The 26054-nt window shown below is 34.9% G+C and overlaps 1 protein-coding gene across 1 annotated transcript in view; it reads left to right on the forward strand.

Annotated features, from left to right (window-relative positions):
• Positions 1 to 26054, forward strand: part of RICTOR (RPTOR independent companion of MTOR complex 2) — an 80930-nt gene that overhangs the window by 16240 nt on the left and 38636 nt on the right. The window contains exons 4-12 of the mRNA XM_083818456.1: positions 10234 to 10298; positions 14710 to 14841; positions 15850 to 15913; positions 19542 to 19668; positions 20469 to 20638; positions 20884 to 20951; positions 22290 to 22357; positions 23969 to 24051; positions 25114 to 25201. Coding sequence (XP_083674582.1) covers positions 10234 to 10298; positions 14710 to 14841; positions 15850 to 15913; positions 19542 to 19668; positions 20469 to 20638; positions 20884 to 20951; positions 22290 to 22357; positions 23969 to 24051; positions 25114 to 25201 — 865 coding nt within the window. The remainder of the gene's footprint in view (positions 1 to 10233; positions 10299 to 14709; positions 14842 to 15849; positions 15914 to 19541; positions 19669 to 20468; positions 20639 to 20883; positions 20952 to 22289; positions 22358 to 23968; positions 24052 to 25113; positions 25202 to 26054) is intronic.

Raw genomic sequence — 26054 nt, forward strand, 5'->3', positions numbered from 1 at the left:
GGATTTTCAGTGTCTTGGGCACTAACAGGATAGGAACTGTTAACTTCTATTATCTTTTTTTTAGTGAAAAAGATCTAAAGGGTTGATTTCTAAAAACTGTATGGCTGATTTTTTGAGGTACTTTTTCCGATTGTAAGCTTCCAGATATTGAGAATGTGAAAGATACTTGCCTGAAAGTTTGATGGAGATGTTGGGAGCTTGCTGGAGGCAAGAATTAATAACTTACTGTAGAATGAAAGATGATAGACTGAGGAAAGAGACCATGAAAGGCTTTCAGAATGAGAGTAAAGACAGTTTTTTGGTAGATGAAGAACTGGTGAAGAAGAGCAGAGAGGCCAGATGGGAGGTGAGCAGTGAATTAGGTAAATGGTGTTTGTTGTAACACAGTGAGAGGCTGTAGCTGGACAGTGTTCCAGCTGTTAAGGTAAGGTAAAAGTAAGTACATTGCAGTATGTGAGGTTGGAGACAATGAAGCTTTGGTGTGAGTGTTACCTGAATTAATGTACCGATACACAGAAAAAGTTGGGGAATTGTATGCATCTCTGACAGTGTCACAGATAGGGCAACATGCCTGGAAATGAAACCCAACTTTCAGTGACACAGAATGGGTTCTGCACTGAGCAGTAGATAGGAAAGGAGGTAGTAATGGATAGTTTAGTGGGGAAAGTAAGGTTTAAATTCATTGTTGTATGTGATAACATTGAGTAAGATAAGCAGGAGGCTGCTTAACACTTCTGAGACAATCTCAAGTGAAGGAATGAATGCTGAAGAGCAGATCTGGGGGACCAGTTGATACGAGAAGGACAAACATAAATCATAATCTTTGAAGTAGGAATGCTTCTTGGCTGTTGAAAGCACTTGTAAGATTCAACAACATTTCAGTGGTAGTGTATGAGTTTCAATTGGCAGAAGAGTGAGTACAGAGAACAAAGTTACCACAGCAAGTCAATTTATCTTCTAGTGTTTTAGGAAGAAATCTGCGAGTGCTTTGTTTTCTGAGGTTTAGGGTACATGGGGGTACAAAGCATTTGCAGAGAATCGGATCTTATTTACACTCAAATCTCTTGTGTCATTGTTTTATTGCATCTGCATCCACTATGACAAACACTGCTGTTGTTACTGAGATTCTGAACTATTTCAAGAAAGTCCCCTTTAAGTTGCTAGGAAAGGCTGAGGCATAACTATATTTCTTTTTTTGTGCTGATATGGAAACTTAATTTAGGTACCTCCAAATTCTCTAGTTGCCTTACAATGAAAGAGATGGATTTAGGTTTGCAGGTGTGTGATTCCTAGCAAAAAGCTAGTATTTGAACAGGTCTTAAAGCAATATTGATTTTTCTACTGAAAATCATCACATAGTAAGTACCTGTAAATGTGGTCAATTAGTAGATATGCATAATGTAATTAAAGGATGAACCAAAAGTTCTTTTAAAATAAATTAGTTTTGAAAAAATGAATAGTATCATAATTAAATATTTGAAAAATGTTACTGCTCTTTAAACTGACCTAATGTGAAAATTGGAAAATATGCTCAAAAACACTAGGAAGGTTTTCGTAAACTGAACTTAAGACTGGCAAGGAATGAGAAGTTTCTGAAGGCAACTCACATCCCTAACTCCTGGAGACAAACCGTAATTCATAACTGGGCTTTGATCCTAAATCAGAGTGACCACATAATCATCCTACTCCTTGATGTTTAGCATTTGTTTAGCACTTACAAAGCAGATATTTCAGTGAGGCCAATATATATGTATAACTTGTACATTTGATTTTGAAAACTGTTCCTACTTTTGTCTGAATTGTGAATTCAGTTATGAAGATAGAATAAAAGTTGCAAAACATACTGTATTGTCTCCTTGGTGGTTGGAACAGTTCTGTGTTTTTCATTCCAGTGGTTAAGAGTGAAAGCATGGAGACAGGGAGAGATGGTTTTATTTCCTTTTTGCACTCCAGTCTAATACCATGAATTGACGTAGTCTCAGTTCCTTGTTTGTGAAATAGGAGTGTGGGGAAGACAGTGGGGTTTTGTGATGTTTGATATGTTAGCAGCTGAGGATGTTTGTATTTTCAGCTTGGAGGATATTGGTGGTGATAAACTTGATTTGTCCATTAATTCTTGTATTTCATTTTCTGTGCGAAAGGCTGCGAATTCGCAGAATCTGAGAATGGTTAAGGGTGGAAAGGACCTCAGGAGGTCATGTGGCTTAACATCCCCCTCATGCTCAAGCAGATCAAACTGGAGCCAGTTGCCTAGGACCATGTCCAGATGGCTTTTGTATATGTGTCCCAGGAGGGAGACTCCAAAACCTCTCTGGGCAACCCATTCCAGTTCTCAGTCACCCTGGTTATCTATTGTATGGGCAGGGAAAGTACCTTTGGAAAAAAAAATTATAGAATACTTCTGGTAAAATAATGTGGAAAAATCTATAAAACTTACCTCTCCTCTAGAAATATTACACTAAAAAAAAAGGCAAAACAAGAAGGTAGGAAAATGTCAGTACCAGGCAGTTGCTCACTACTGTCCTAGTTCTTTTCCTTCAAAGATAGCTCTCACATTTGGAAGAAATATTATTCTACTCTTCTGGTCAGATAAAGCAAAATACCTATATGCATGTGAAAACAAGTAATTTTAGCTAACATGGACTTTCATGACGGAGACTGTGGTAGACTTTGTTTGGCATTAATAACAAGACATCTGAGATACGTTAAGTTTGGGTTTCTTTCCTTGAAAGAGGACTGGATTTTTGATTCTTTTTGATTTTTTCGTAATTTTTATTAAGGAGAAGGAAAATAAATATCCTTTAAAAAAATCATTGAACTAGACTCCAGGATTTTATGCAGAAATAAAATAACGTTATGTAAATTGATTAAAATAACCATAGTTAGCAGTCAGCATGATTTCTTGCTTTATGTTCAAGAATGAAGCTATGAGGCACATATTTTTGTATTAAATTTGCACGTCAGATATATTTTATTTTCATTTTTCCTTCCCTTCAAGAGGAGTTTTAACTAGTGGTGTCTGAATCACCACTTACTGGTTCTTAACTGCGCGAAGTATACTGTATACATGGTATTTTTTTAGAAACTTGTTTTCATTCATCAAATATTAGATAGTACTTGTTTTTAATAATAAAACATAATGTTCATATTCTTGGCTTTTTGAGTGAACGTGGGGTTATTCTTACCTAATAGTTGCTGTAACATTTACATTTTATTCTCAAAGACATTCGTATTCACAGTTCTGGTGATATTCAGACTATTGAAAAGTACATTTTATTACAAATTTTTTCTCCTTGTCTGCTGCTCATCAGCTAATGTTTGAAACTGGAGTTTTGTGGGTAAAATGGTTTATGAACTACTGCCTAGCCTGTATTAGACAAAAGTAATCCAGTTCCTTTCAAACTACCTGTCTCACTATTTAAACTAACCTGAATTTTGACCTGGAAACTGAGAATTTGACCTCTCGTAAATGGTCAGGGACATCTTCGGTTATCGCAGCAGTTCATAAGGCTGGTATGTGCCTTTGGCTTCAGCGAGCTGACTAGGCTTAACCAATTTTCGTTTGTATGGCCACACAGATAAAGCAAGCACCTTGAAGTTTCCCAACTTCTGCTGATTAATAGCAAAACATGATGGTTATTTCTTTGGGTTTTTCCCCACCCCCATGAGAAGTAGTAAGTGATAAATTACTGAAAACCAGAAGGAACTGTATAATTGCATTTACCTAGTGGAAAATTATCTTTTGGATTTGAAGTATTCATTTAGAATCCTGTATTAAAGAAGGTTTATTCCACTCCTAGCTTCTGAGAGATTGTTTATACCTTTTTAACTAAAATCATATTTAAATAATACATTTTTTAAAATGTTCACAGATGCTGTTAGATGTTTTTTATTAATTCAAAGAGAAAGTTTCTTCTTTAAGGATAAAATGAAACAATTCATTTTAGCTTGGCCCTAGCAGTTGAATAGCATCAATGATACTGAAAATTATATTTTCAGTCTGCTCAAGACTAATTCCATCATTTAATGAAGCTCTACTGCTCTGCTCTGTGTGTCTGTTTGCTTTTGACTATGCTGATGAATTCTGATAAGATGTGGATTGAGTTTGGGGCTACAGAGGTTTTTCACAGAGTTTCTCTCTATCTGATTCATAGTCCATTGCATGGTTTTATGCTCCGCTTCTGTTGTCATTTTAGGGTCTTGTCCATCCTTTGCAAAACCCAAATATCTCTGAATCTGAATGCAGTTGTTGGTGACTGTAATATTTGTCCAAATACCTATACCACTATAGACAAAACTTGATACCACTTCATAAACTTATGTAGCAGATAGGAAAAGAACACCTGCTTAGTGGCATTCTGCTGCAGGACAAAATTGGAGAGTAAATGGGTCTAAATCTAGAGTCTATAGTTTTGGTAAAGTCTTATAGTAAGACTAGAATCTACTAGGTGTTCTACTCATAAATATTACCACTGGTGGATCAAACTATTTCTAAAATTACAGTGTAATAATTGCATTTTGGACATACGGAATACTATCAAAATTTACCTATTAATTGCTATGGCTATTGTGTAAAATGTAAAATTGCACTCAGTGTGCACTCAATTTGTGTGTGCTGTTGACCTCCTGTGGTTTTGTTGTTTTGAGCTACTGTTTCCAAGACATGTTGATGTGTTACTCATATTGCTGTGACTCATCCAAGTAGCATGAAAAACTCATAGCTGACAGTAAACACACAAAAAACCTTCACTGTAAGTTAGTCACTGTCTGACCTAGAGTAAGGATCATTTTGTACTAGTATTAAATCATCTGCTCAAAGATACTCTGTGCTGTTCACATTCATTTATATGAATATCAAAAACTCTGAATTTTAGAGTTGACTTGCAGGCAGTTCAAACAAGCAAAACATATGTTGTGTTTGTGTACAAAATATAAGTGTATTTGCTTAATCCCATGAATTTTAATGATATGATAATCTATTGCAATTCTAGTGAATTATGGCAATGTCAAGCCACAAGCAGATTGTAGTATTCTGGTACTGCCTGTGCCTACAGACTTATAGTACTACAAAATACATATTACTTGTTCAATATTACAGTCAAAAACATGACAGCTTTGTCAGGAATTGAGCTATCAACAAAAATCACTGCTTTTGGTCCATAATCACTAACTTGCTTAATGTTATTTGAAAGTGAAATGTAAAGAAAGTGGCAAGGTTTCGCCTTTAAAATATTTAAGGCCAGACATTTGTAACTGAGCAAATACCTAAAGTATGAAGACCAGCTGAACAGTATCCTCTTTATAGCAGCTTCCATGACTTTATTCCCTTTTAAACGTATGTCAATCCAGCCTTACTTTTGCCAGTCTTCTTTTTTAACAGACTAGATAAACCCAGTTGCTCAACCTTCATGGGTGTATTTTCTGCCTGCCTTGTATGTTTTGCTGCTGTACTTCTTCCAGTTTCTCCAGTCTTAAAACACAATTTGGGGCACTGCATTTTAAGAGTAGCCTGAGTAGAAAAATATCTCTTAATCTGACATAATGCAATCCTATTATTATTTCCAATGGTAAAATTACTTTTTGGAGATGACATCACATTAATTCATTTAGTTTATAGGTTACTGTAACTCAGATCTTGCTTTACTTTCAGAATTGTTACTGTATTTGACATTCTGAATGCTTTCTGGACAGCTTGTATTTCTCTGCTGGGCTCCTTTTAGTTTCTCTATGACTCTTAATGTGTTAACTTGACATGATACACTGTTCCCTTTATTTAATTGAATTTTATTACCCATTTTGGGCACTCCTTTTAAATCACTGTAAGATTTTGAATTTTGATCTTGCTGTCCATCTTTTAAATTGTTTTCTAGCTGGAAATCCTGTAAGCACACTACATTATGTAAGTTCTAAGGAAAGTCAATACTTAGGTAACTGGCCTCTTGGAATGAGAATAAACAGCCAGTAGCTAGTTCTGTATTTTTTCAGCCAATTTTGTGTTCATTGTCTCTGTGAGATGTTCCACATGCATGTAAACGCTATCATGTTTTGATAATGATTATCGCATTCAGATATTTGTATCCACAGAGCAATTAAACTTGAGGAAACTTCCAAAATACAATTAGGTTTCATGATTGAACTTCAAGATAAGACCAGGTGTATCTATCAATGAAGTCGTGCTTGGTGGGAGTACTCACATAAAGAAAAATAGTCATTACTGAAGAGGTAACACTGCATGCATTTGGTAAAGAGCGGTTACTTTGGACTACTTCTAGTCCAGCCCTGAGAACTGAATGCCCTTTAGCAGTTGCAGCAGGCTAGGTGTGTTCCTGGAACACATCTTCTGCTTTAGTTTCATTTTGGGACCACTGAAACAAAATGTGTGGTAAGCGCAGTGACAGAAGAGTTGCCTCAGAAGAGTGCGTGTGTTCCAGATGATAGGGCCAATGTAGTGGCACTTCAGAATCTGACCTTTGTCCACAGGCTACTGTTGTGTGCATGGCAGCTGCAACACCTCTTTTAATTAATGGAAGAATAAAAAAGATCTTGTTCCTTTGAAAGGCATGAGAGTACCTGTAATGACAGTCTTTTATCAGGACCAGTGATTTGTCACGTTTCATCTTGCCAATTGCTTTCTGAGTAAAATCTCTGCATTTTGTAATGATAGTTCCCTTTGCAAGTTAAACAGGAGTGTGTGTCAGTAGGGACATGTTTTGAGACTGTGGTCCATGGAACTATTACAATAAGCACTAAGTACATTTATTTTCATGCCGGTGTTTTGGACTTAGCGGGACAGAACCATTAGCAAGTACAAAAAGGTACATAACTTTGGCACATGGAAAACACTGGTGGGGGGGGACACAAAGCAAAACACTTGATAGGTGCAATGAGCAAGTTACAGGAGGTTTTTATCTATCCATAAGTGCTGTTAGAATTAACAAAATTAGTGAAGAATTAATGGTGGGTGGGAAAATGATGCAGTAGGGAAAATAAATAAAATTAGATGTTCTTGGAAGGACTAAACTAAAATGAGAAGATGAGCATCTTTGCTTTTCAGAGTTCTGCTTAATGTACCATTTAAATCTAGCAATGAATGTCACTTGAGTAAGGGTGGGAAACAGATATGGGCAATGCACTTACTTTCCGATGTAAACTTAAACAGAATTTTCCGTATCTTTGCATTTACTTATAATTTATTCTGCAAAAGCAAGGTTTTGATTTTGTTCAATTTGGAGCAATGATGATGAGCAGTGCTTAATATTCTTCACAGTATAAAGCATATTGACAGTGTCTGTAAGGGTAAATACCTGTTACATTTTTAGTTAATTTCTGTTTATGTGGTAGTTTACCACCAGTAAGTATTAATACACACATAAGTTAGGGAAGAGCTTCAGGCTGCTGCTAACAAAGCTGAATGACTTCTTCTCTACTCCTTATCCCCTTGATATTTTGGTGACTACGGAACTGGTTGCCCTAAAGCGTTTCCAAGTCCTTGCTAAGCAGTCTTCTGACTTCTCTTAATTAAAGGCTACTTCTCTAGTCTATTTAGAAATAAATAATGCAGAATTGTTCTGCAGTTGTATAGCTGAAATTAAGTGTCATATTAGAAAGACTTGTTTTTGTGCGTTGGGTTTAAAGGCTTGAAAGAGTTGCACATACTTTCAGCTGTTGCTAAATTGCAGCTACTTTGTAAACTTTATTGCTTATCTTTTATTTCCTCAGAAAAGAAAGTCCACGTAACAGAATTAAAATTCCTTTTTAATTTCTTTGAAATAGGAAAAAGGCTGTTGAAGATAGTCTGGTGTATGTTAAATTAGGATTTCTCATTTCTGTCTAGGATAGAATGATGGGGTGAGGTTAGATGTATAAATGACAAGCCTAAACAACTGTTGATGAGCCTGTCTGAAACTGAACAAAAGTGTTTTTACTCAGTCTTCTCACACTATCTTGCTTACACTCTGCCAGCCAATTTTTACAGTTCATAAGATGTCAATAGAAATGCTAAAGCAGCAGTGGTGGCCTTAGGCAGTCCAACAACATGGCAAAAATAGACTGATTGTAGGATATGACATATTGTCATGACTAGTTAATGCACATGATTGCCTAGTTTCATTTTGGCTGGGAAGCTGCCCGGCGGAAAGGGAGCTGAAGGTGTTGGTCAATAGCTGACTGAATATGAACCAGCAATGTGCTCAGGTGGCCAAGAAGGCCAACAGCATCCTAGTTTGGATCAGAAATAGTGTGGTCAGCAGGACTTGGGAAGTGATCATCCCCATGTACTCGGCTCTGGTGGGGCCGCACCTCGAGTACTGTGTTCAGTTTTGGGCCTCTCAGTACAGGGAGCACTGAGGTGCTGGAGTGTGTCCAGAGAAGGGAAACGAAGCTGGTGAAGGGTCTAGAGAACAAGTCTTATGAGGGGTGGCTGAGGGAGCTGAGGAGTCTGGAGGACAGGAGGCTTAGGCTCACTCTCTACAACTACCTCAAAGGAGGCTGTAGAAGGATGGGAGTCAGTCTCTTTTCCCAAGCAACAAGTAATAGGACAAGAGGAAATGGCCTCAGGCTGCAACAGGGGAGTTTTGGATGTTTGAAAGGGAAAAAAAATCTTCACTGAAAGGCTTGGGAAGCATTGGAACAGGCTGCCGGGGAAGTAGTAGTTGTGTCACTATACCTGGAGGTATTGAAAAGACATGTAGATGTAGTGCTTAGGGACATGGTTTATTGGTAGACTTGGCAGTGAGTGCCAGTTTAACAGTTGGACTTGATGATGCGGGAGGTCTTTTCCAACCTGTGTGGTTCTATGTGGTTCTCAGTTAAAATGGAAAGATAGAGTAGAATGGGTTATGTAATAACTTTATTTTACAAGCCACTGCTAAGAAAAATGGAAAATCAAAAATATTTCAATTAAGTCTAGATTATTAAATTGGCATGGATCATCTCCATATTTGGCTCAAATAATCTTTCACTGATAACTTTGGATTTCAGTATAATCTAAATCATATTTTTTAAAATATAAAAAATAATTTCCTAAAATGTAATGTCACCTTTGGAAGAATTTGTTCTGATTGAGCATAAACCTAAATACAGTTTGAATTTGAACCATCATGCTAATAAAATGAGTTTAATAATAAATGGGCATAGTGTTTGATAAATGTTAATAACTTCAGACCAGTAGTATTCACTAGTTGTACAAACACTGAACTTCTCACTGAAGGCAAACTGGTGATACTGCAGTGGCTTAGATTTGAATGCATACCTATTTCAAAAGGAGAGGACAAAATGTAAATCTGTTGCAATTGGTATTAGTCATTTGAGTTCTTGGAAGTGCTTTGTCTGAATGCTTTGACATTTGAATCTAATACTAAATTATTTTATTATTTTAGGTAAATGAGAAGACTAGGACCTTTGCAACCATTGTAAAAGAGAACAATACCAGTACTTCTTAAAGGAGAGACTATTGTTCTTTTCTTGAGAGGTTAAAACATGGCAAGCAGTAGATTGTTCCTTTTGAGATTGGCTTTGGACGTAAAAACTGCACGTGTAAGTCTGCAGTTTTGTGATCAAAACTGACAGATGAGGCTGAAGTATTTAGAAATTGCTACAGCTTGTGGGTGTAAACTCAACCTTTGCAATGATTTTTCAGAGGTACCAAAAAAAAAATCACAAATCCTGTGGAATGGATGGCAGGTCAGGGTAAATGGCAGCTGTGGGACCCTTTCCACTTGCAACTACTTCTCAGTTTTTTTCTGTGCTTGTGCTGCTGTGGTGAATGAAACATTACAGTGGACCATCAGTGTCCAGCTTTACTTCAAAACTGTCACCCAAGCTGTATTTTTGAATGCAAATGTTTTATGTGCTTTGACTTCAGTCTCTTTTGTCTGCTGAGGTTACCAATTGCCTAATCAGTGCTTTTTCCAAAAAGAGCCTAAAGGCAGCAAAAGGAGCAATCTGAAGCATAGCTTCTGAAAGTAGAGTTAAAAAACTGACCAGTAGGCAACTTAGGCAGTTGTGCAAGTTCCTATCTACTAAGAGAGGCCAAAGGCTTGTGTGTCTGGTGTGTATGTAGGAACTGAATACTGTCAGCAAAAATTTTCAGGGAAATCTGAAGTTGGTACACTTCCCTCCCCTTGCAATGAATGAAATTCCTTGTGTTACTTCAGAAGCATTACCAAATATCTTAGGTTTTAAATAGTAATTGTTAAAGAATTATAAGTAATAGTTGACTTCTTTTGTTTTCAGCTTCTTTGTAATACTGGCCATGCTGAAGAAAAGCTAGGATTTACGTATGACAGCATCATAATATGGTAAGTAATAAGGAACACTAGGATAATACTTTGGGTACTGTGGTAATAGTAGGGTACTTTCATTGTTCTAGGTACAATTAAATCAATTTTATTTGTACTTTTGAAACTGGAATTTTGTATTTCCAGTATGTTTAGAATTTCATAATGCAAATGCATACTTTACAAGTACTTTAATGAGTAAAATCAGAAATACATTATACACTTTCAGGAAGAGGGGGAAAAAAACTCCAAATGAAAGTGTAGATTTCTCTGTTGTATTTTCTCAGAAATGTGAAAAATAAAACATCTCAGTACTTGCAGAAAGGACTTGTATAAAAATGTTCTCTTAAACAATTTGGAGCATACTCTTAATGTAGTAGAACTAAGATTTTAAAGATGAACTTTTTGTTAATTTCTGTGTGTGTGTATGCTTTGTTGGACTGATTTCCTTACTCCTAAAACATTATGTATATACTTTCAAATGGAATTTTCCTATGTCTTGTCTCAATGTCTGACAGTCAAAAGAACTACATGCCTGTTTCCAGAACTTGTGTTTTTGTGCAGACGTTGGTAAATTGGTCCTTAGGCTCAGCTTTGGTGGTAGAAAAAAAACAGATTTAGGATTTAATGTTTTAATATTTCAATATTCTGTTTGCGGTTTATTTTGCTACATAGATTAGAGCTATTCTGAGAAATTTGCAAGTGCAGAATTTTTAAATTATTTTAGGAAGCGACCTTGAGTTAGGCTAAGTATATATATTCCTTTGGAAATAACGTGTAATTTTATAATTTGCTCTTCTGATTTTCTCAACATTATCCTAGATTTTCATATACAAATCTTCTTGTAGTACAGAACAAACTTGTTTTTCTTTGAAGATGAGAACGGTTATTTGGGTGCAGGAAATAGTGTACAAGTTTCTTCATTTGGAGTATGAATTGTTAACTTCAAAGCATTAGACTATAAGGGAATCAGTGACTTCAAGAAGAATTAGAGGTTTTCCTATAAAGTTTTGGGTTTTGGAGTCAGTAACCTTGATGGACAATTTAACCAAACTAAAGACAGCTGTAGTCTGCACTTTTCTGATATACTAGTCTGCAGTAATTGCAGTTATTCTTGAGTTAAAAGATCTGTTTTTTAGAACTCATTCTCTTTTCACTCCAGGTACCTGATTATAGTTTCTTCTTGCCAGCAGTTGGAGATAATAGTGACACATTTTGTTGTCATTCCCAGTGTAGATTGGTCTTGCCGGTTCCCAGAGCACCATACCATTGACAGCTGAGAGGAAGCCTTGAGCCATGAAGAAAATGGAGTGTTGGTAGGCCTCAGTAACTTTTGAGGTCTTTTAGTAATGTGCCAAGAGGCTTTAGCCATACCAAATTCACAATATATACAATTATCTGACTGGATCAGAGATCTGTCAAAACCATTGTTATCTTACTGTAGTGAGTAGATGAGATGATTTAAGAGAAAAGTTTAAGAATGAACCTGTAGTAGTAGGTTCCTGTAGTACCTACTAGTTAGTCAATATTCTTTCTAATTCCATCCTTTTAGTTTTTCCAGACTTTTAGCAGTATTAAAGTTTTCAGTCCTAATGCTGTCTTAGGTGGCACTTCTCATTTCTGTAGTGACACTGAAAATACTTGGACAAATTTGCTGCTGTTCTTGCATCGTAATACGTTTTCAGCTTTCAGACACAGATGCACACAGTGTACAGATCAAAATCATTTTCGTGATCTGGTGGCTGTTCTAGAATTCTGTGCATTAACTCACACTTAACAATCTTCAGTTTTCTTCATCTTGCCAGTTTTCCATAGGCATAATTTTTAAATTCCCTTGAAGATTCTTATAGCTCCATCCTTAAGTCCCTGTAATCCCCCCCATCCTTTTTTCACATTACAAATTGTATATTAAGTACTGTCTACCAAAGGAGACTGTGAACCTGATACTTAAATGGATAAAAATCAGGATAAAATTTGTCAGGATAAAAATCTACCGTTCATTCACCTCTGCTCCTTGCGTTCATCTTTTCAGATTTTGATTTGTGTGATTACTTTTCATCACTCTATAACCTCTTCATATCCTCTAATACAATCTTCAGCAATACCTTATGTGAAAGTTTCGGGTTATTACTATGTTAGGAAAGTGTTTCCTTTTTAGTACACTGTTGTAATAACTCTTTCCAACTCTTTCAAAAGATTAGCAGAATATAGTTCTCATAAACTATTCTGGTAAAGTAGATAGCTTTTTTTAAGAGGATATCTGATAAACTGTCATCTGGGTGAGCTTTGGAATCCTTTTTGTGCAAATGCTAGCAAATATATGAAGATAGCTCATATTAATGTTCTTTCCAGACTCTTAGATGTGAAGCTTGGTGGGCCAGTGATAATACTGATGGATTTCCTCCATTCTTCCACCATTTTCACTTCTTAGTCTGATACTTAATATATTAAAAAAGACTTTAGGATAGGAATCTCCACATGCATCTCCAAAACAATGACTTAATATGAAGAAAATATTTGTTTGTCTCATACCTCTGTCTCTTAATTGCTTTATTCTTTCTGTGTTGTGATTCATTTTTAAAAACTTTCTGCTTGTGGAGTTCTGCCTGAGAAGCCAGAACCTATGTCCATGTGTACAAACACACACACCTACCTTTAAAGATTGTTTGCTCTGCTGTTCAAAAAAGGCTTTCCTCTCAAATATAAAAGTAAATTTACTTTTCTTGATGGAGGGGAAAAAAATCCAGATGCTGTATTTGGCTATCCTAATAAGAAATGTCATAGCCACATCATTGTTTTCATGGGAAATGGGTATCTTCTGTCTTAGAATCTCCACTGAAGTGTCTTAAACTGGAATATCCAAACCAATTACAAATAGTGAGGTAAAAGTCCAAATAGAAAAATACTGCTGAGAAGGTGTGAGTCTTATGCTCATCTCTGACTTCCATCTCTACCAATCTGCAACACTAGAAACAAAATATGATTCATGATCTAAAGAATACCTGTTATCTGTTCAAAGCAGATGAATGGTTACTTACCTTTCCTTTGGTCTGCTTTTCTTGAAGGACTTGGAAATAACTTGCGTAGTTCAGCTCTTGTAAAGGAAGTTTTCCTGATCTCATATTTTTCTACTAGCTTAGCTTAAAGTTTTTATATGAAGAATCGTATCTGATATTACAACAGTGATTGTCTTCCTTGGTGCTGAAAGCAGTAATCAGTTTATCTGTATTTGCATAAAGTATTGCAGCCTTTCTTCTTGGTCTAGACATCACCTGGAAGTAGATTCCTTTTATAGTGACTCTTACATGGACTGACTAACTCATCTTCAGAAAGATTCAGAAGATCTTGGTCTTGGAATGGTTTATGACCATGCATGACCATCTTAGAATAAGAACAAGAGAAAAATCTATTTGTATAGGTTGAAAGTCAGTCTCACTGGCTGCAGTGTTCACATTCTCAGATGTCTACTGAAACAATCCTCCTAAAATATGTGGCTAAGTTTTTTCTTCCTTTGTATTTAAGGAAGATGGTAAAATCTTTTGAGAAACTTCAGAAGGACAGTGTGTCACTTAATACTCTCAAACTCTATTTCTGGAGGTCTTCAAGATCTCATTTTTTCACATTTCCCTTTTTTTAAACCTTGCTGGTGGATTTAGGGATTACATTATCACGTTAGGTTTAGGAGAGCTCATTGGTGTGCAAGCAAAACGCTTTCAAAATCTCTCTAAAGAGAAATATGTTTCAATTATATTTTGAAATGAAATGTGTAGAAATCCATGCTATATAGCTCTGCTTAAGTTACGTGTTTTCCATTGACATCCATGTTTCATGTAAGCATACTGATGTCATAATATCTTTAGACAGCAATGCATGTAATAGTTAAGGTTCAAATTTCATAGGATGGAATGGCTTGGGTTGGAAGGGACGTCAAAGATCATCTAATTCCAACCCCCCTGCCATATGCAGGGGTGAGTTTTGTCTCAGTTGTCTAGACATTATTCTGAAGATCTATTCTGAAGATCCATACATACGGATTAACAGTGCAGCAGAGTACGAAGTGCTTTCTGTCTGTTAAACTTTCTGAAAATTTTAACTAATCTGGAATACTTTTTCAGGACTAATATTGTGCTCAACTGTTTTGTCAAATAAGTCATATACAGGTCTTGGTCGTATTTTGTTTCAGGGGTATACAGACTTCTAAAACAACAAAAAATCTGACTTTGTTCAGATTAATATATTGTCTACATCTGCTGGCAAGGTGAGGGTTTGTCTTCTAGACTGCACAGGTGAATATCTCAAAGAAAATTAATACAGGATATTTCTCTTCAAAAATCTGACTTATTTTAAACAAGTTGGTAGTATCTGCATCTCAGATGGTGAAGTGTACCTGCTGCTGTATAATTGTTTGCCCTCTTTGTTTCCTTCATTGTAGTCTGCGGTTAGCCTTACTAAATGAAGCAAAAGAGGTGCGAGCAGCAGGATTGCGAGCCCTCCGCTATCTCATTCGAGACTCCAGTATTCTCCAGAAGGTGCTAAAGTTGAAAGTGGATTACTTAATAGCCAGGTAATTTTCCCTTCTTCTTGCAAATTGCAAAATTGTACTTATTATTTTTTGTTGAGAGAGGTGAGAAAACATGGTTTCATATCCTCTTATATTCTTCACATATACTTTTATAAAAGTTTTTTTTCAGTGTGAATAATGTACTTCTTTAAAAAGTTGAATAATACATCACACCAGCTAATCCAAATAAAATGCTATTCTAGTACATGGCATCCTAAGGATAATCTAAAAAATTAGACACATTAAAAATGTTTTTGTATCATAAATGCCATTAATTGTAAATTAGTCTATGGTATTATTAGCAAATTGAAACCATAGTAATATTCATGTCTCTAGTTTTGTGGGATTTGTTCCAATTCTTAGTATCATCACACTGCTTTAGGGCCTCTAGTACAAAGTCAGGACAAAAAAGTAGTTCATGCCCAAGAATTTATAATCTAAGTATAAACCATGACCCAACACAAAGATACCAAAGGGCAAACTAACAATGAGATAATAAGGCCAGTGTGGTGACTAGATCTAATTATCATTTCTAGTGCTTCCTTTGTTAAAATTATCAGATTTAATGTTCTGATATGTTTGTTTTCATATATACACACATTCTCAGTTTTAGTGTGATAATAAATTTTTTAGTGTGGTGATAAATTTTCTTGGCAAAGGGATTTTTCTGAAAGCATATAAAAAAATTGAAATATTACAAATGCTTTTGTTTAATCTTATTTGAAATGACACATGCAGCTAGCTCAGAATTGTTGAAACTGTTATGCTTTGTCATTGTACGTTTGAGAGCATTCTAGTGATTTACTTGTAATGAGGATAACTGAAAATAATATAAACTGAAACCAACTGTCTAACCATGAATATGTTTACTGAAAGGCAGATTTTTAAACAATCATTCATAATTTATGTTCTGTTTATTCAGTTGTATGAATATTATTAATGTGAGATGTTAACAGTTAAGGTGAAAGTTACTTTTGATATAAACAAAAATGTTTTTTTAACTTATTTTAGGTGCATTGACATACAGCAGAGTAATGAAGTAGAAAGAACACAAGCACTTCGATTAGTCAGAAAGGTAAAATCTAAGTATATGTGATCTTACCAGGGCTGGTAGTCAGCTGTGTTGACTCCAGGTTTTCTTCATTAGCAGATCTTTTTCACAGCCTCTCATTTTATCATGTGAGAAGAAACTATAGCTGTCAATTAAAAAAAAAAAAGTGCTGAGACTTATTTTGATTTTAATCTCTTATGACTGAGAATCTTGAGTGGTTTACAAAAATTTTCGTGATCTTTTCCTTTGATGGACATAAAACTGAGTAAGATTTGGAAACAGTTTATCAAATGACGAGTGCAAGGGTTATAAAGGTATTATTAAGTTTCTTCTTATGATTTAACTTGATTTTATAATATCTTTAAGCATCTGTGAATGAAGGATTCAAGATTTTTCTGCCACTCAAGGAATAAGGCAAATTGCCATTGTTGGAATAATCAGATCAAGTAATGGTTCTGGCCTTACTGCTTTATCCTTAGAGGTTAATGCTATCCATACTTTTCTCAGTTACACAATAAAACATACTTAGTCTTTGCTGGTTACTGTAAGCTGATCCCTGAGAAACTAGCATATTACAGCTAGTTTCTATTCTAAGAAGCTATTTGCTTAGGTAGTGTAGTACTCTGCCTTTGTACTGGACTTTTCTATTCTTGCTTTTATTTATCTTGCTCATATACTTCTACTGAACACCTTAAAAAAAAAGTTAATGAAGACTTGGGTAAGGTTTGAATTATTTGGAAGAGTTGTTACCGAGGAGCATAGTGTTAATTAGTTTGCGTGTATGTGTACATGTGTATATGTTTAGGTTGAAAATATGGAGCCTTGATATGCAATTTCTTCTCTCTTTCAGAAGAGACAATATGCTTGTTTGGCACAATTGTTGAAAGTTTTAAAGCTTAAAAAAAGGCAAAAAAAAAAGAAAATGGATCATCTGTGTAAGTTGCAGAGGTCCTTCAGGAAGTCTCCATTTATAAATGTTCTTTGATAACCTAAAGAGAGCTTCAGTGTCAGGCTGTAACAACTTAAATCTGAAGATGGAATGGAAACACGTTTATGATTCGTTTTTATTTGGCTCATACTTGGTTGTGTGACACCAGGATCCCTAAAAGATTGTATAAAGGTATAGGAGAGGATAATGAGCAGCAAATATTACAATTGGGCAGAATTAATTAATTTACACAGAAGATGCTGTTAACTAGTGAGTTGTGGAACTGGGTCTTGTCAGCACTTCAGAACTATACTTTTCCATTCTAAAGTCTAGACACAATTCTTTACTTCAATTTGGTAGCAAAAATGCCTGCGAATAGTATAGATACAGAATTTTAAAACATTGTTTCTTTTTTCTCATCCTTTTCATAAAGAAGAACAGCAAAATGTAAAATATTGGTCCTGTTTTCTCAATTTAAAAAATGATAATTATGTTTTTAAAGAAGTGCAGGTTAAGGTAGTGGAACAAGAGAGAAGAAAAACAACTTTAAACTTTTAAAATTTGGCTTCTGATTTTTTTGAGGGCTTTGAGTGCTTATATTCTCTATCAACTGTACTTTTGTTGGTAATGTTTTGTTCTGTCAGTGGTGTTTCTTAGTGAGAGCTTAGTAATTTAAGTGTCTTCAGCCATGAGAACAATGATCTGAAGTTACTTCAGGAAGCATTTCTCTATCTAATAGAAGTCATGGTCAAACTGTCCATATTTTAAAATAATTTAAGAGGCAGGATGTTTTATTTTTGAAGCAGAAGTGAGGGTGAGGTATATGAACCACCTTCCTTCTATTATTTTTTATTAATGAATCTTTAAAGACCTCACAGTCTTTGTTACAGACTTCATCATACATGCTTATAATTCACCTTGCATCGATTGTGCTTTGTCTTTAAAATTGTAATTAAGTGTATAGAGCAGAATGAAATGCAAAACTTGTGTTTACTAAAGTACTTGAAATTGAATATTAAAAAAAAATCTTTCTCCTTTATCTCTTAAAACCAAAAAAAACCCTCCCACAATATAACATTCTTAAGATGCTGCTTGTGTCCTCATGCCAATTACTGTTAATGTCAGTAGAAAGAGTGGATTAGTACACCCATTCTGTTGCTAATTCTTTTTCTTCAATACTTTTTGCTGTTGTAAAAATGAAAGACTGTGTGGGTGGGGAAGAGTATGGGTTTTCTTTAGAGCCCTATCTTAAGGCTTCCTGTTTTGTGGGTAACAACATTATGTTTGACAAGAAGTTTCTCAAAAACGTCTTAAAAATAAACTTGATAAAGTGTTCAAATATTTGTCATAATAGTTTATCTCTTCTCACTTGAACATTGCAAAGAAGGAGGAAAGTTTAACCTCCTTTGGCTGAGCACATGTCTGTGAGACATCTAAGGGGGCTGTAAAACAAATGAGACAAAACAATTTTGGGAGAGTAATGCAGATAAGCCTAGTTTTGTTGGAAATGAAATGATGTTAAATAAAACCTCTAGAAAACTAGCTTGCAAACGTGTTTAGATGTTTGATGGAGCATTTTTTGACATCTTAATTTTTTATTAGTAGAAAATGTGATGTGGTTGGGGAGGCTATAACATTGTTTTTCCCCTTTAAAACTGATAAAAAAAAATTTCCCCTTAGTAATATATCTGTTTAACTCCAATAAATGTTCATGTTCCATAGTATGCAGGAGATATGCAATTAATTAATTTTATCAAACTGAAAAATGTGAGGAAATATCTTAGTCTTTGTATTCAAAGCCTTATTTGGGCTGGGGAGTTTATTGTTTTTTTCTTTATTGTGTTCTTACAGTCTTGCTCCTTAATCTTGTTTAAATTCTGGTTATCTTAAACTAGCAGCTGAAGTTCTCCATGGCACAGTTCTTCAGTAGTGCAAAGGAGCATTGACTGTTAAACTCCTTTATTACATCCCAAATTTATTGCGTTTTTTTTCTTGCTTTAATGACTATTGATTTATGAAAGCAGTTCTTAAACTGAAAAGCAAAGATGAAACCAGATGTTTAAGATCTGTAGGGTTTATGCCGTACCAGTATAATTTATGGTAAAGCTGAATTAATGTGGCAGTTTTAACATCAGGTACTACACAAGAGGATTCAGAGGTGAATCCAAATACAGTAGCTGCAGCTTTAGTTTAGACTATCCTTTTTTTGTAGTCTGTGACTGTCTCTTTCCTCATGAAAGTCCTTAAAAACCATGAGATTTCAGTCTTGGCTAATTAAGCCAAGTTTAATTAAAGTTGAATAGATATTGAAGAATTTGGTGCAGTATGAATTAATCTTCTAGAAGAGCATGTAGACTACTTTTTGACAGTGGATAGATTGGATTCTTAGTGGATAGAGTGGATTCTCTGTTGATAAAGAAATTCTTGGAAAAGATGTGAAAAAGGCAGCAATGGTTCTGTCTGCAGCAGTCATCTTTATTATTTTATCTTAGTAAGTAACAAAATTAAAATATAAAAAGCAGAAGCAGGAAGATAATGGTAAATTAAGTTAACAAACAGTTTCAAGAACAATGCAAATAGTTTTAGCATTCCCAGGATATAGCCAAGTTAATCTATAAAATGGTTTGTCTGGTGTTATCTAGGAAACAGAAAGCTGGTGAATCTGTGAGTGTATTTAGAGAACTATGAAGAAACCAGAGGGTTTTTTCTTTTTATTTTTGGCAGATGATCACTGTGAATGCTTCATTGTTCCCCAGCTCTATTACTAATTCTTTGATAGCAGTTGGCAATGATGGTCTTCAAGAAAGAGACAGAATGGTTCGAGCATGTATAGCCATTATCTGTGAACTAGGTAAGATAACTTTACGTGAGTGTCCTCATTTTTTTAAGGAATTCTCTTCCGGGGGTTTATATTAGATTTTTCGTATAATAGAGGGAATTTGTTTAATAACTATTGAATCAGATGTTAAGTGTTGTAGATATGTTGCATAAACTTAGTCATTAGGTTGATGTAAAACAATTTTTTTAACTTACGCTAAAGATGTTAAGTGCCTGAAGATTCTAAGTACTGTGCTGTACTTCAATACTTGCCAATTTTTGTTATCTTAATACTCCCTTGCTACAGCTGATGTTTCTAAAAATGAATGGACTGGATGTCATGAGAACTCCATACATGAAGTGCTATCAAATGTACCAGTGTTCAGAGAACTAAATATATATATATATATATATTTTTTACGAAGGATACTGTGATTAGCTGTGTTTTGGAAATCAGTATGTGTCCATGTAAAAGTTACTTGAACAGTGACCTATACTAAATCCCTATGTTGGTGCTGATTTTAAGTATTTTTAGTTTTGTATCAGCTAGTGTGAAACAATATGGGCTCTGCTGTATGGAAACTTGGTTGGAAACAAGCTGAGAAATTGCTGTACAATGGTAACTTCTTGACCAGAATTTTAGTTGATAAATTAGTCTAAAGTCACAACTCAGTGCTAATGTTGGTCAGTTCCATTAAAAGCCTTCTGTGTGCTTCAGCAGTGTTCAGGAAGAAAAAGGTATATATACTAAACAGACAAATTTTCCATACCGAAAGTCTTGAAATGTTTTCTTTCATATCACTCATTGAAGTTACGTATTTTTTTGTCATCTAGCACTTCAGAATCCTGAGGTGGTGGCTCTTCGGGGTGGTTTAAGTACCATCTTGAAAAATGTGATTGATTGTCAGCTAAGCCGAATAAATGAGGCTCTGATAACTACAGTTTTACACCTCATTAATCATCCAAAGACCCGACAATATGTGCGAGCAGATGTAGAATTAGAGGTGGGTTCAGTTTTACTTATTTAGTGACAGAAATTAAACATTGTATTGCTAAAGAAGATGTTTAATTTTTACTTCAGATTTCACGCTGTGTTAATGCCAAATACTTAAAATGCAACATTTCAGGCTAACAGCTTAATGATTTATGAAGAAATAATGTGACAAATTGGAGTGGGACTGATTAAAGGGCAAAACCCATGAACTGTATTCTTATATGAAAGTAATGCATGTCTTTTTTTTTTGTTTAGCGAATTTTAGCTCCTTACACAGATTTTCACTACAGGCATAATCCAGACACAGCAGAAGGACAGCTCAAGTAAGTGTTATTGCTGTTACTTGTGCTACTAGTTGTGTTCATGTAACTATAATTACACTATTTTCCTTTCCAAAGTGACAAAATAACAATGAACTAACACTAAACTATATGAAGCTGAACACAAGAGCTAGTTAGAATTCAAATTCCTAAAACATTGTTAGGAATTGAAGATTTAAAAGGGAGATTAGATTTACTCTTCTTCCCTCCCCTATTATTTCTTTCAATTAATATATATAAACAACCAACTTTCTTCAGGTATAGGTTCCTTTTTATGTTGCTTTAAATATCCCAAATGGGAGTATATTTGTGCTAGTTTCATGTTTGGTGTTTGTATGGTCAGACTCAGAGGGTAGTAGTTAAGGCACTGGACTGTGTGGGATCTAGTAAAAAGTAGAGTACTATAGGGTTTTAGCCTGAAGCCTATCCTGTTTAATGTCTTTATGAATAACCTGGAGGATGGGATAGAGTGCACTCCTGTGAATTTTACAGATGATAACAAACTGGGGGAATTTACTTACAGAGGGAACAAACTTACTGGGGGAACAAACTTACAGAATCAAGGGCATCCCTGACATCCAGAGGGATGTGGTTTTTGTCGTTTATTTTCTGTGCTGAAACTCATGTAAACCACTGTATCCAGTTTTGGGTCTAATACCATGCAGAGGTTTTCAAGAAGATGTAGTCTAACCCTTCGTGTTGGTGCATGGTACGAGGGAATGAAACAGCAGGGAAAAATAGGGGAAAAAAAAGTTCCAACTTGATATAAGAAAAAAAATTTCTGTGTGGCTAGTTAAGCATTGGAACTGGCTGTCCAAGAGAAGTCCTGTAGCCTTCATCCTTGAGAGTTTCTGAGAACCGACTTGATAAAGCCCTGAGTATATAACTGGTCTCATATCTGACAACTTCTTTGTGTAGAAAGTTGGAATAGAGACCTCATCTCTATTGACTTAATGGGTTTTGGTTTTTCGTGTTTTGTAATTGTCAAATGGCAATAGATACTTAGGTCAGTGTAACTGAATCAGTGTCCAAATCCTTAGGCTCCTACTGTAGTCTCCCTGTTTTCAGAGTGACTGATCTGATAGGCCAAATATAGGTATCTATTTTGTGATCCTCCTGCTGTAGAAACTCCGCTGAAAATAATAAGTATCAATGCTTAAAAACTCTAATCTTTGTGTGTGGCATATTGCATATATATACACACAAAAGGTGTAAGATTTTTCTTACTCTTGATTTTGTCCCCCATCCAAAAATTTCTTAACTATTTTTTTACTTGCTGTATTAATAACACTATTTTAGAGTAATTAACTGTGTATTGTGATATTTGTTGTTTCCTGACAGAGAGGACAGGGAAGCACGATTCCTAGCTAGCAAAATGGGGATAGTGGCAGCATTTCGTTCATGGGCAGGTAAGATTTATTTGTTTAAGTTGAATAACTGGCAGGGACTTTTCAGTGTAATAGAATGGTTTATTTAGCTACAGAATTTCTCTTGTTTTTTCTATTACTACCTTCCTATAATGATACCAAAATATGTTTTGATATTGTCAAATTAGAGGACATGTACATAGTTTTCTTTACCCAACAAGCTGCAGCTTTATTTTCAGTATAGAATACCGTGTCCGCTATACTTTGGTGGTGGTACTTCCTATTTGATCGGTGAAAGGATGCTGAAAATAGCATTATATCATGAGAATTTGCCTTTGAGATAGTTCTGCCAGCATGAATAATAAATTTGTTTATACAAAGAATTTTCAACAGAAAAGTTTCATTAGCACCTGCTTTTACCAAGTGTTATAGCTGAAGATAAATTCCAGTATGGAACTATTTTTTGATTTTTTTCATGTAGAAAACATTTCTAAATCAAATAAAGTGAGCTTTTTCATTTTTCTTATGCCCTTCCCTGTAATGTTACAGTACCTAATGTGAATAATGCCTCAGGGGATTTCTCATTCTTTTAGTCAAGTCAGTGTCTCACAATAAACTAATCAGATGATATGATTACCTACCAACATTTGGATAGGCTCTTCACAGGTTATACGTAGAAAAGATTCAGAAATGATAGAAAACTTTCCTGATTTTTTAAGACAACTTGTATTATTTTTTAACAGTCTGGAAAGGATCAGTAATCTTAATTTAACATCCAGGTGTCCTTCAAAATTGTCTCGTGTTCTCAAATGACTGGGGAGGAAGTTTGGAGAGTTTGTGACAAGTATGAAAATTCTGAGAACTAGTTTCTCTTAGGAATGTTGCTGCATGTTCCCAAATTCAGATGCTTAGAATTAATGCCATAAGGCTGAAAAGGTCAAGTGACTGAAGAAGCAATTGTCTTGGAATACATTACTTGCAGTGGTACTTTTACAGTGAGCCTTAAGCTGAGCCTTAAAAATCAGTGTAATGGTTAGCTTCAGGTGGTATTCTATAACATTTAAAAAGAATTTGAGGGTTTGCCCTGTTAATATTAAAATATTAAACTCATTGAGTGAAATACAGTATAAAAGGAGCAAATTATGGGAGAGGCTGCAAGATTCTATAAGAAAAAAAAGTGTTGAAAACTATGGAGATAAGCCCTTCTCATTTGTGTAAAGATGATTAAAAATGATGGATAGGGAATGTTATTCCAATTATGTTTAAACTTGCTGTTTAGCATTCACCAGAGGTTAGAAAGAACTAAATAATTGGTTAGGTTAAGATAGTTTTTGATGCAGAAAGTGCTCAGTTCTACCTATATCTTTCATTTTTAAGAATGAATCTTTATTTGCAATTTTGTCTTTTCTGCCATTTCTTCAATGCAAATGAATGACTTAAATTCTGCTCACACTAGAAAGGGCAAAAGTAGCTATAGTTCTTAGTGAGGGAACAGTTGTACAATTAGTTTTGTTAAACATTGTTCTGTGGTGATACACAAAGGTGAAAAATCTTTGTCATTTGTACTTGCAGTCAAACTAGAAATTAAATTTAACAATGTGCCTAATGCTATTCTTGTTTGAGTGATTATTATGTGTTTAATGTTTTCTCTAGGTATTATTAGTCTGTGCAAACCTGGGAACTCTGGGATTCAGTCTCTTATTGGGGTACTCTGTATACCAAATATGGAAATACGGGTAGGTGGTAAATATTTAGCATTGGAATAGGAATACTATTGGATGTCTTAATTAACATAAATTACATTTTTTTAAAAACTTAGTGGTCTAAACACAGTCTCCAATTGAGAGACTACTAGCCTCAAGTTTATTTGGCCCCCAAATTCGAGTCTATAATTCTTGTATAAATTTCCTTGTGATCTTAAACAAGCGACTTGTTCTTTCTGTGTCCATGAAGTGTGAATCAAAGCACGCCCTGTATGTCTGACAGGAGGGAATGGAGAAGCAAAAAGGGAAAAGACATGGGGAAGTAATAAAAGATTTGTATATGCTCAAATATTTTTATCAGTGAAATAGATTATAGAATATGGGAGTAAATGAAGGGTTTTTTTGTTTAGTTTTTAAGTTCCTTTTCATTATTTTATGTAGATTCTGAATTAACTCTAGAATTGTATTGTTATTTAAATGAAATTAAAAATGTGTTAATGTACTGTGAAATGCTTTCAGCTGTTGTTCTTGGTTTTAGGTTCTTTAGTTTCTTGTTCATACTTTGTATGGTAGAAGTCTCCGGTCTGCTGATAATTACTAGAAGCAGAGAACGGGCATTATGAAAGTCCATCACTTGCATGGACTCAGACTAGATCAGTAGTGCATAAATTATATTTTTGCTTTGACCACAGGTCAAAGCAAACTCATGGTAGCTGTAGTTATGCGTTTAAAGCATTGAATTTTAGATAAATGAATATGTTTCTTCCCAATTACTGCTTAAAACAAAGAGTTGATGGTCACAGCGGTGACTGGTCAAAAAAAAAAATTAAAAAATGATCAAAGTAGCCTAAGCTTCTGTAGGATTCACAGTTACAGTGCAGCACAATTTTAAAGTGAGTAAGCCCCTTCCCTACTTCTCTTTTCCAGATTCCCTTAGATATTAAAATAAACATGTAATCCAAAAAAGAAACCCCAAAATAGGCACCAATTCTATTATGCTATAGAAATGACTTTCAAGTTCTTTTTTAAATAATGAACAAAAAGACCATTTTTAAATCTATAAATTTGCTGTTTTGTTTTTGGTTTTTTTGGTAGAGAGGTCTGCTTGAGGTTCTCTATGATATATTTCGCCTTCCTCTCCCTGTTGTTGCCGAAGAATTTATTGAGGCACTTCTCAGTGTAGGTAAGTATCTAGGACTAGTTCACACAGGAATTCTGTCTGTTAAACTCATAGAAATTTGAACACTTTACTGTTTCCTCTGTTGTGAATTATGTCAGCTGGTTGGCTGTGTTAACTGTTTCAATGTATTAACTGCTTCATCACTGAATTCATTGGGTATTCTGAAGTCTGGTTTAAAATCTCTTATCAACAGTTCAGCAGTGATCAAGCTACCAGTCTAACTTTTTCTGATATCCTTACTATATAATTTGTTTGTTGCAAGCAGTAGTGGAGCATAATGGAACATTTACCCAAAACTGTGTACAATACTAGAAATTAGTCATCTTTGGAGTATTAAAGGCATTGGTAGCATGAAAGTGTTGGTGAATGTCACAAAATTTATTACGTTTTCTTTTTCTATATATTGTGTATCTGCTAATTATCCACTCTGCGATTCAGCAGACTTTTCCTAGGGCAAATATGTATCCTTTCATGTCTATAGTAGAGTTAACCATTTATATTTAGAATTATTGCTTTTTAAACCTTAAGAGTATCCTCTACTTTGTCTCACAAAAGCATGAGACTGAAAGGAGCAAGTCTGTCCAGCATTATTCAAACTCTGGTTATAAATGTCTGTCATGGTTTGATTATAAAAGCTTAATCCTTGTTCCACTTGTAAGTAAGTTATTCTTTGCTGCAGACTTGTGACTTTGCTACATGTGGAATGTACATTTTAAAATGATATTTGTTATGATTTCTGTTAAACAAGTTTGTGTTTAGGAATTGGAAGTTTTATTTTTTTGGTTGATATTTAGAGTCCTTTTCGTAGCTTTGAAGTTAGCATCACTTTGTGCAGGATTGTGGTTTAGATGACTTG

Source organism: Anser anser (genome assembly GCF_964211835.1).
Source record: "Anser anser genome assembly, chromosome: Z".
Taxonomy (NCBI): domain Eukaryota; kingdom Metazoa; phylum Chordata; class Aves; order Anseriformes; family Anatidae; genus Anser; species Anser anser.